At 42.9% G+C, this 11,539-nt stretch overlaps 1 protein-coding gene across 2 annotated transcripts; it reads left to right on the forward strand.

The window, feature by feature from the left end:
- Positions 1 to 647: 647 nt before the first annotated feature.
- zfand5a (zinc finger, AN1-type domain 5a) lies at positions 648 to 9,009 on the forward strand. 2 transcript variants are annotated; one of them, XM_051422146.1, is made up of 6 exons: positions 648 to 1,035; positions 4,642 to 4,803; positions 5,465 to 5,567; positions 5,696 to 5,781; positions 6,309 to 6,437; positions 6,895 to 9,009. In XM_051422146.1, the coding sequence occupies exons 1-6, from the start codon at positions 1,005 to 1,007 to the stop codon at positions 7,041 to 7,043; spliced, it is 660 nt and encodes a 219-aa protein (XP_051278106.1). In that variant the 5' UTR covers positions 648 to 1,004; the 3' UTR covers positions 7,044 to 9,009. The 2 variants fall into 2 exon arrangements, with proteins under 2 accessions (XP_051278106.1, XP_051278107.1); XM_051422147.1 differs by having other exon boundaries at positions 648 to 963.
- Positions 9,010 to 11,539: the final 2,530 nt, after the last annotated feature.

Raw genomic sequence — 11,539 nt, forward strand, 5'->3', positions numbered from 1 at the left:
CCTTTTATTATAACAAATATTAGTCACTGCGATCCTAGCCCTGGTATAACTTGATCGTGGTATCACCCATCCCTACTGCTTGACTGTTGTTACCTCCCAGAAAACATGTTTACACTCTCAATGTCAACACAAGTGTTTGTTTGTGTGTGTGTGTGTGTGTGTGTGTGTGTGTGTGTGTGTGCTCTCCCATAACAAACAGGCTAGCATGTATTTCAAGTTATAAATCTGCACTTGTTTTTGTTCCTCCTTGACAGATATCATCTGTCTAGTCGGCAGGAGGGGCGAGGTTGTTTTTACCAACAAAATAGTCCCCAGATGAGAAAATCTTGCACAAATAAGAGACTTCCCCACGTGATTAACCTCTTAATCATACATTTATTGATTTAAAAAAAAAAAATAATTGTGTCATGTCATGTCAGCACTACTCATTTGTCCATTCATTTAGGTGGATTACTCAATACAAAGATTCGTGGCCTTGTAGGAGGATGACGAATGGATGTGTAATAACGCCACACCGGCAACGCGCATGCGCCGCCTCGCAGACTGTACACAGCGCCCGACGGGGGCTCCGCGCCGCAGCCAATAGCAGCACGTTGTTCTGCCCGTGACATCACCCGCCACTCCTCTTACTAAAGAAGGAAACAAACATCCATCCAGAAGGAACGGGAGACGGAGAGAGAGAGAGAGAGAGAGAGAGTGAAAGAGAGGTAGGAGGGCGAGGAAGGGAAGAATTTAAACACACCTAAAAGACAAAAAAAAAAAAAAAAAGGCTGTCTGACACCGAAGGGACACAGCAAACTACTAAAAGACACACACAAAAGGACGTTACCGTTGGGGAGGACCTGAAGACACAAACGACCTTTTTTCGTTACACACACACACACACACACACACACACACACACACAGAAACGGCCACTTTTCCTGTCGTCTCTCGCGAGAAAACCTCATCGATTTTCAGCAGGTGATGATCTTGGATTATTGCTCTTTTTTTTCTTAACAAGGATGCCTTTTGAAGTGAGCTCACCTGACCGAGGTAAACAACGAAAAAGAAGGAGGGGGGTGTTTGTTAACTTAAACAGCTGATGGTCGGTCATGGCGACCTTTAACGGTGGATTGAAAGGTCAGGTGCTGTTTGTTTTGTGTGTGTGTGTGTGTTGTGTGTGTGTGTGTGTGTGATGGTATTGTGTGGTAAACAAGAACTCCCCCACCTTCCTCCTCCTCCTCTTCTTCTTCTTCCTCCCTCACCACCATTTTTCTTTAGCCCATTTGCTCGTTTAACTTGTCAACACCACTCTGTCTCCTTCCCTTCACAAGCTCCCCTTTTTTTTAAAAAAAAAAGAAAAACGTGACTCCGTCTGGTTTCAGGAGGAAAAACAAGGGAGGGAGCTAGCTGCTGCCATGGGTGCTGTTTTTCTATTTGCCCCGAGCTGGGGGATGGGGGGGAAGCAAAGCCAGCTAATTCCTGTCTAGAAATAGAAAATTCATAAGCCGAATAGGCAAGTAAGGTTAGAGCGAGAGAAATCAATTCAATTTACTACAAAGCTTTTGTTTTTTTGGTGGTTAAATGTTAAAATAAACTTAAAAATGCATTAAAATTGCTGTAGTTTCTGCATTAGGTAGAAAACAAAGATGTTAGGGAGTCGGTGTTAGGAAGCTATGTGGCACCAAGTCGTTTTCTTAAAGTACTTAAGAGTGATTGTATAATCGAGGTTTGTGTGCACATTGCCAACAAAAAAAAAAAAAAAAATGCGTAGATAAAATGTTAAGTGAAAACGAAGGCGAGGAAGAAGAGCTACAAAACAGGAAGCAGAGAGATTGTAGACAAAGGAAGAAACAAAGGGAGCAGAGACCACACTGTCTAGACTGGGTTACTTCCCTTCCTGCTTACCTCCTGTGATTATGTGCATGCATTGTGTCCCCCCCTTTTTTTTTAATCTCCAAAGAGAGAATAATTTTGCTGCTTGTAACAAAACCAAACACTGGGCTTTTTCCTGTTCTGTCCCTCAGTGTGACTCAGTAGTTTTCAGCCCCAGCAGGGCCCTGAAATATGAGCTAAGCCTGCGACTGATAGAAGAGCTTTCTTCCCCCTCTTGTTTTTTTGTTTTGCTACAGATTTTAACACATATGATCTTCAGATGACCGACTTTAAGTTGTTCCAATCGCTTAGAAACCACCCCAAACAACACAGTTTAGAGGTCAGCCCAGGTTTTTTTTTAATTTGTTGCTGTGAGAGTGTTATTGGGCTTTTTGTGAAAGGAAGTTGGTGGTGAATGACTGACTGGTGATCTGCCCTGTGCTGGAAACCCCCTGACTTGCCCTGTCGGATGTGTAGTGTTTTACAGCACACCGTAAACATATTTTAAGAACATTTCAGCTGCTAATTGGAACAAGACAAGGCACAGGTATTTGTTTTTCCCCTCATACAAGTAGTAATGTAGTTAATTAATTAATTAATCGAGGTGTATGCATGATTATACACCGCCATTAATACTAGTATTTATTGAATAGTTGTGTGCTTTTTCTCTCCGAATGACCTCCTTTTTGATCATTAAACATTTAAAAGTATGAATTTGTGTCCGCTTGAAAGCCGGTGCAGATTTTAAAGAGTACATTCATTCATTTTATTAACCTCCAATCTCACTCCGGTTTCGTGGTAGGTCTCGGTAAAGGTTAGGTTAACATGCCCTGCTGTTTGTCTGACAGCTGGTGCCCAAATGTGACAGCTGAGCCACATTGTCCATTGTTCCTTTGTGTCAGAAAGTCAACAGTCACGGTTAATCTGTAAGCTGCTATGGGCCTCTCTTCAAGGCCTTTTGTTTGTATCTTTATATGTTGTTCTTGTTGGCAGATGTGACGTGGTTTTTTGTTTTAATATTCCTACTGATGAGCTGCTCAAAGACCTTCACCAAGAGCATACGTAGCAGTCTGCGTAAATAAACTGGTGTTTCTGGGTTTAAAGAGAAAGATACTGACTATCACGTGTAAAGAAAAATTCCTCTGGAGCCACATGGGAGTTACCAACCTCTAGCTCAGTCCTCCTGGCTGGTATTTCTCAGCAGTCAGCAGTTGAACACGTGACGCGTGAAGAGGAGAGAAGGTCTTTGTGGGCTTTTCCAAGGAAACCCTTTGTTGACACGACAGTGATAACACGCGGGGTTAGAGAGAGAGGGGGGAGGGGGAGGGAAGGGTTCAGAGGTGGGTGGGTGGCTCTAAATTTAATAGCACTCGTTAGTCTGTTGTTGAGGTCAGGCCACCTCGAGTGAACTGACAGGACGATCTGAAACAACTGCCAGCCTCTCCTGGAACATTAAGCTCGCCCAGGCCTGTTTGTGTCCGTGACCAGAATATGTACGAGCTTCACGCCGACGTGAGCGAGCGAGCAGCTGCCGTGTTACAGCACAAAAGGTCCAAAGGTTGTTTACAGGAGAAATATGGTGCTGTTGCCATGTTGGCTGAGGGGAGAGGTGTGATGATTTTGTGAATCAGTCAGGACAGGAACGAGCAGGCAGGATGCTTCTTACCCAACTAATCTAAGACTTCCTGCGTGTCTTTGTTTGTTCATTCATCAAGGTGTTTTTTTTCCTATCTGTTGCGTCAAAAGGCAGCGCCTCCGTTACGCCAATTCCTGTTGTATTGCATTGCAGCAGAGCGTGGGGGTGACGACGTCATAGGGCTGCACGTTTGGCCAAGTTGCGCACATACATGCTTGTTTATGGGCGTGTGCGTGTAGCGAAATGACTCGGGGAGTTTTGAAATGCCTTGCGAGGCAAGAAGCAATGGGGGAAGGGAGGGGGTGACGCTGTCTGACACCGACGGCCTACTTTGTTCTCCTTCTTTCATTATCTCGTCCTTTTTAGTAAGAACAGGATATTATTTTACCGTCTGTGTTTTTTTGTTCCTCTTTGTGGCCGAGATACGGGCTGGTGAGTCAGAACTTCGTCTTCTCTCTGTTAGGAGGAAGTAAATGGGCTGATGAGGTAGCGTTAGTTGTTCAGAATAGTCATTTTCTAGTCACATGATAATCATGACACACAATAATGGTGCATTAGTTGCCTCGAGGCACAGTTTGTGAAGTTTCTTTGAGGGCGTTTTCTCTCTCTGAAGCAGGTATGAAAATGAGAGATCGTGGGTCAAATGTTCGGGAGAACGAAACCAACTGTTCTCAGAAGCTGTGAAAAGAGGGGGTTTGTAGGGGGGAGGAGGTAGAGGGAGGAAAAAAGGGGGGATAACAACAGTGAATAAAGCTGTGGGGACAGAACAGAGTCCAGCTTCTGCCAAGGTGCTGAACAGAACAGTGAGTTGTTGTTTGTTCTCTGGACTTCCTGTGGAGAAACGGTCATTACTGTAATTCAGGCTAAAGGTCGAGTCTAAACAGACAGGGGCATGTTATTCTCAAAACATTTTCATAATATGACTCCTGTTATCTGTCCGCCCTGATAATTTAATTTGGACAGCGGCATCTTTTTTTTTTTTTTTTTTTACAGGGAAATGTGTCCTGTGATGGGAAAACACTTTTTAAAGCTCTGTATTTCACACTAAGGGGTGTTCATGCAGAAGCTTTCTCTCTCTTTCTCTGGTGCTGTCTGCGAGTCTAATAACCAAACCTCTCTCTCTCTCTCTCTCTCTTTCATTCTGTTAGCAATGGCCCAAGAGACGAACCAGAGCCCGGTGCCCATGCTTTGTGCCACAGGCTGCGGTTTCTATGGCAACCCGAGAACCAATGGGATGTGCTCCGTATGCTATAAGGAACACCTGACACGGCAGCAGAGCAGCGACCGCATGAGCCCCCTCAGCCCTATGGGTAAGTCGGTTCACACACACACACACACACACACACACACACACAAAAGAAATGAACAACAGATTCTGTCTTTTTTTTAGAAAAAGTGGAAACAACATTTCAGTCCAAATTGATTTCAGACGTTCATAATGTAAACATATGGATGTGCCTCACCCTATACATTTACAGCTAGAGATAAGGAGTGACTACAGGAAGTGTAGACATTGTTTTGAAATACAACCAGTTGTAAGCCACTCGGTGTGTTTTCCCAGCTCTCTTTCTTTCCCTCCCTGTCCCCCCCCGTCTCTGTTTTTCCACTCTGTGTAATGAAAGACAGCTGTTTTCTTCATTACAGTCTTCAAGGTTATGTGGGTGTTTTTACTCCTTCAGACATTTCTAAGGTCAAACATTGAAGTTTCTCCCACAATGTGACACCGGTGGCCTTTTTTTTCCTTTCTTGAAGCTGTTTCAAACAAGACCAAACACATTAGAAAAAAGCAAAGAAAGATGTTGTTGAATACAGCTTTGTGAAGGAAAAATAACTTCTATCAAGTCTGAAGAGCTTTTAAATTAATAATTAGTTAGTAATGCAGTGTTTAGAGTGTTTTTCACTGAATTCACCTATGATTGTATTGATAATGTTTGAGTTTTGTCTAATTAAATTCACTCTGCTCTCATCCAGGCTCAGCTGCTAGTCCTACCTCAGAGGCCTCGGCCATCCAGAGACTAGAAGCAAGTCTAGCTAAGGTTGATGCCTCCCCTGCCTCCTCGCCAGACATGTCTAGGTCAGTATTGGTCGTGTTTGACAGTTGACGAGATAGTTGGTGGGCTTTCTTTTTAAAATTGGAGAATGTGTGTGAACTTGCTGGCTGACTGCTCCCTTTTTAATTTTTTTTTTATATTTAACCTTCAGAAATATTCAAGGATCTCTTCCTGTGACTCAACAAATGACAGAGATGAGCATCTCGAGAGAGGACAAACCAGAACCCCTAGAGCCTGGTAAAAAAAAAAAAAAAAACACAGACGCCACATAAACACACTTGTAGTAACAGACATAAGCACAAGCATTGGGAACATGCAGGTGACCGCACATACATGCAGACTTTCTTTTAAGGCAAACATCGCCTTATAGGACCCACCGTAGCCACAGTTTATTTTTGATGCTTCGCTGCGTACCCCTAAACCCAACTGTTGGTTTTACTTACAGCCTCCGAGAAAGAGAGAGGAGGTCTAAAAATAAACCTGTTTTAAAAATACCTCTACACCGGAGGGCATTCTCAGACTCGGTGCTGCCTGCCAGAGGCTTTCTCAGAGTAGAGCGCTATTTTCTGCCAAAAACAACAGGAGCAATTTAGAGATAAGGAACATACTAATTACTATCATTTGGGACAAAAGTACACAATTTCAGTTGTTGTTTGCGTGTTTTATGGAACTATGAACAGAACTCATTAATCCAAATGCTCTTGTAAATCAGATAATGGCTAATTAAACCTAGCATGACTAATGTGTTTCTGTTTTCTTTCCAGTTGTAAACCAGCCTGCTGCTTCTAGCCCTACTCCTGTAGCTTCTTCCAGCAGTGAGGATAGCAAGGGTGACACCCCCAAACCCAAGAAGAATAGGTGCTTCATGTGCCGCAAAAGGGTGGGCCTTACAGGTGAGCAGGGCGGCATCAGTGATTCAGGTTGTGATCCTTCCTAAGTCCTGCCCCCTTTTTGCTCTGCGCTCCGATAACAGTGGAGCAAGCCTCGGTCAGAAACCTTTAAACCTTCGCTGTGCTTAGATATGCTACGTGCTAGGCTATGTTCAAACGACAGTCAGAGCGACATATACACACATCTTAAGTTAGTTGGTTAGCGTTTGGTAACTTAAGATGTGACTATGTGTCGCTTTTATCTTTTTAACCATCTTCAGAATTTGGTTGTCTTTTCAACATAGCACATATAAGTACAGTTGACCGAGGTTTGCTCAACAGTTATCAGAGCACAGAGCACAAAGGGGCGACACTGTGGAAGGGTAAGTTGTTTTACTGGTCCTCCATGGAAAGACAAAGGGTTCTTTCTTTCCACCTCTTGTGTTCTAGCTCTGACCTCTGACCTTTTTTATGCTCCCAGGGTTTGACTGTCGCTGTGGCAACCTGTTCTGTGGCATCCACCGATATTCCGACAAGCACAACTGTCCCTATGATTACAAAGCCGAGGCTGCCGCCAAGATCCGTAAGGAGAACCCCGTGGTGGTGGCCGACAAGATCCAGAGAATATAGATGTGACAAAAATAACAACAACAACAACAACAACAATAGCAGCGGCGGCAACGATGACAACACCTTTTGACAAAGACTGGAGTATGAGTGTGAACCTTTTGAAATGAGCACTGGCATGAGTGGCTAAGTGAGGATTGAAAGGACTTGATTTACAAAATAACAACCTCAAGAAAATGATGGAGGGAAAAAAAAGAAGAAAAAACGAAAAGATCCTGTCTGAGGGAGATGCATGAATGATCACTTTTCTCCTTTTTTTTTTTTGATTAATTCATTAGTTTGTTTTATCCTATTATCTGTGGTGTGACTTTGCCGCTGTTCAGTCCTTTTTTTTTTTTTTTTCTAAGAATATGTATTGTCTTATTAAAAGCAGCCCAGGCTAACTGTCCAGGATACGCTGTGCTCCTCTCACCCTAAAACCAGGCGCCATTTTGTGCCAAACCATAGACAACCATTTTACTCAGACTCTGTCCAGTGTCAGACACCGGCGGGTCTTTTTAAAACATTCAGACTACACAGTGTAACAGTCCACACGAGTTGTGTCCCTTAACCTTTTTGAACTTCTTGTTCTGTGCTCCATTGGTACTGGAGTCAGTCAGCGTTTGGAGAACCGTACAACTGTCCCCCACCGTGCACAAGGGGCTTTGTTACCTTGTCTCTGTCTTTCCTAGCTTTACCTACCTCACAGCTGCTGTGTTAAGCTTTGTTGTCTTCCCTTTTTACTTTTTTTGTTTTCATCAGCTTTGACCCCAGCAGAACAATGGATCATCTTGATAGTCAGCCTCAGTGACCCTCTGATCAGCATGTCTGTGTTGACTTTGATCGGTTTGATTGTGATAAGGCTGTTCCATTATGGCTGGAGGTATCACGCTAGACAGGGACAAACGAATAACTCCGCGTTTCACTGAATCTAAACATTTTCAATGGACATAATGGGTAAAGGAGTCCCCCCCCCCCCCCAACCCCACCCCACCCCCAAACTGGTCTGTGCTCATATTGTAATCACAGACGCCTGGTGTAGGGCTGTGTGTACCGATGTGTGGCCTGAGAGGAAGGACGGCACCCTTTCCCTGGCAGGCCTGGTAGGTGAATCTAAGCAACAATATTGTAGGGGCATGAATGAATGAATGGGATAAATGCACGAGTTACTCTTCATCTGCATTTTTTTTTTTAGTGTTTCAGAAATCTTTGGCATCACTCAACTTAGGGTTTCATTTTATTTTGCTGAGAGACAATTATCTGTTATATTTTATTAGCTTTTTTTTTCTCTCTCTCTCTCTTCCATCGATGTCGTACTGATGTTAGCGCATGTATTCAGTGCATTTGTGGAATTAGGGGTATGTGAACCATGATTTTGTTTTTGTTTTTAAATGCGCTAACAGAACGTTCATGTGAGCAGTGTGAATGTGAATCAGTGTGTTTGTGTGTGTGTGTGTTGTCCCCCCCCCCAACACCTTTTTGTCTGTGGAGCTACCCGGTTTATCAGCACATGTTTACAGAACTACAGGAGCATGCCAGAGCTAGATTTATGAAAAATAATAGATACCAAGATTAGATGTAACTTCTCATCTGTCTAACAGCTATTGGTCTGTGTGTCTGCTTTAGAGCACCGTAGAGAAGTGTGTGTGGGTGAGTGTGTGTGTGGGTGTGTGTGTGTGTATTTGTGCGGGTGCATGTGTGTGTTTTCATGGCTGCCTGACACATTGAAACCATGTATGTTTGTGACTTGTGTTAACCCCCCTCTCCCTATTTTTTCTCCCCCTGTAAGGATGTGTTTTTCATTTAAAAGCCAGCTGTATGTATCCGTTTGAGTTTTTCCTTTCTGATTCTTAGTTATATGCAAATTTGTACAAAAAATGAAAAAACAACAAACTGTGTTGATATTTATGTATTACATATAATCTTGCTATCCAGCATTACGACAGAATAGTATCATGTAAATAAAACTGTACAGAGAGACATTACCAAAGCTTTGTTGTGTGTTGACTTTCACAGCTCGCCATTTTCTCTCACTTCTTCGATATCGTGTGAGTGTTGTTTGCCTATTTCAAAGTGTTATTTCAACTAGTATTACACATTTTTATAGCCTTTCTTGTGCAGTTAATCCTGTCAGACCAGGAGGGGAACATTAAATGGGGTCAGTAGGTTTATTATACCGTAGCACAGTGGTTCTTGTGGTGTCAAGCACCCCTCGACAAACCGATACACATCAGGCTCTGACCTGCATTTGATAAGATGCAGTCTCAGGCATCCGTGTCTGAGAAGATCTAGTTTTTCTATATCTTATAATATATATAGATTAACACAGATGAGTGTATGAACAGAATAGCCATACTTACACATTCTCTCATTGGACTAACTTTTAGCCAATTAAATAATAGTGAAACTAAAACATTCCCCATTTTTAAGGTATATAAAGTAAGTGATGAATCAGCACAAGACAGTTATGAGTGAATTAATTTCAGTCAGGACAGGAATAGTGTATGAGCTACATGCCAGGGTACACATTACCCTCTAACACCTTACCCTGGCTAACCCGGCCTCTTTAGCATCCTCATGTTAATACGGAGCGCTGGCAGCACAGGCTGTAAACCTCGCTCCAGAGAATCTTGTCCAAACCTCGTCTGGGTCACACAGGAAGTATTAATCCCCCGCACCCTGGAAGAAAGCGATCCTGTTCCACTCCTATCTAGGCCAAGGGCGCCCAACCTTTTTCCTTAAAGACCTGTTTTCTATCAATGAGTAAACTGATTAAGTGACATATTTTATGGATATTTACAATGAACCCAAATAGTGAACACAAAAACTGCAGGAAGTTTGTGTAAAATGAGCAGTTTGAATTCATTTTGAGACGATTATTTCCTGTGAATTTTGCACCAGAGATGAGTTTTCCTGATTTTTTTAATGAACTTTTTATACAATTCTCTGTCTGTATAACATATACTTCATTGGCTTTTTTGACATTCAGTTTTTCTTCACATTGTTCTATTAACTTGACAGAGTGAAAGCTCTGTGAATATAGCTTGTGCTCCGTTCTTCACTGTGCTCTCATTCTGTTAATATCTTAAATAATAATCTTTAAAAATAACCATTTCTGATACATAGGCCTTCTGAATATAAAATCAAGTAGTCCTTGCGGCCCCCCGAGAAGGTTGGGAATCGTTGTACATCCAGCACTCACACTGTGTGTGTGTTTCAGAAACAATGTGTTTTCTCACAATCCTGTTGGGGGTTCCTGGGCAGAGTGAGTACACAGATGTCGTCACAGCAACAGCTGCTCAGACAGCTGAGGTGGGCTCATGTGGTGTTCCTCTGACAGAGATCACATTGTCTGGACACAAGTCTGAAGTACAATGGAGGAATTACGCAAAAGGCATACTGGGTGAGAGAAAAACATCGGATCCTTTAAGTGTTCAAACTCAAAGTTTCTACCGAGCCGTCTAAATCCAGCCAGTGAACCAGAGAGGACTTCATAACCAATGCAGTGACAGATGAGAGGAGGATCAACACACTCCAAATATGACCTGGAACAACTGCAGACATCCTGAATCACATGTTTTATGTGTGTGTGTGTGTGTGTGTGTGTGTGTGTGTGTGTGTGTGTGTGTGTGTGTGTGAGAGAGTGTCAGTAATCTGTCGCCCCCCATGCGAACGTCACCCTATAATTTGTTTCACTGATGTGTGCAGCCCATTTATCTGTCACCCTCTCTCTCTCTCTCTCTCTCTCTCTCTCTCTCTCTCTCTCTCTCTCTCTCTCTCTCTCTCTCTTTGTCATTGGGTGTGACTGAGGTTAAAAAAAGCTGGCACAGTAGACGTGAAAAAGAAATTCTGACCGACTGGTGAGAAATGACAGATGTTGTTGCCAGATGTGCAGAAAGGGTTGGAAGTTATATGAGGCTGCAGACAGTAAATACAAACATCTCTCTCAAGAAAACAGTCACACCCACGTTAACGGCCTCTTCCTCCTCTGCTCTTCAGCGCTTACACAGATACACACACAGTGCACACACTTATTTAATCACTTTCACATCCAAGCATAATGAACACTCACATACACAAGAGGCATTTGTACAGTTATGGGGGCGGCTGTGACCCAGGAGACGGAGTGGGTCACCGGCTCCTCCTGTACTAAAGTACCCTTGAGCAGGACACTGGACTCCAAATTGCTCTCTTTGCTGCCATCTGTGTGTGAATGCTATAAGTGCAGTCCAGTTACCATACATGTACAAAGCACCCATGCACATCCAAGCAAAACAACTCTGTTTACATACTGAGACACATACTTACATATACAGTGTGTGTACACACAAATGGAGAATTTGTCCTTCACTTTTGGACAGTGTTGGACTAGTTACAACAACAGTAATTAGTTACACTTATAGTTATATGTTTTTTCAGAATGAATGAATGGGAAGTATATTTAAATTTATATTGGTTCCTTTAAAAACAATTTATGTGTGGGATGACATTGCACACAGAAGGATTTGTGAATCAAACCT

The sequence above is a fragment of the Dicentrarchus labrax genome, unplaced genomic scaffold (assembly GCF_905237075.1).
Source record: "Dicentrarchus labrax unplaced genomic scaffold, dlabrax2021, whole genome shotgun sequence".
Taxonomy (NCBI): domain Eukaryota; kingdom Metazoa; phylum Chordata; class Actinopteri; family Moronidae; genus Dicentrarchus; species Dicentrarchus labrax.

Coding starts and splice junctions, on each gene's coding strand:
- zfand5a (XM_051422146.1), top strand. CDS start 1,005: ATGCCTTTTGAAGTGAGCTCACCTGACCGAG. Junction 1,036..4,641: donor AGTGAGCTCACCTGACCGAG/GTAAACAACGAA, acceptor TCATTCTGTTAG/CAATGGCCCAAGAGACGAAC. Junction 5,568..5,695: donor TCCTCGCCAGACATGTCTAG/GTCAGTATTGGT, acceptor TTTAACCTTCAG/AAATATTCAAGGATCTCTTC.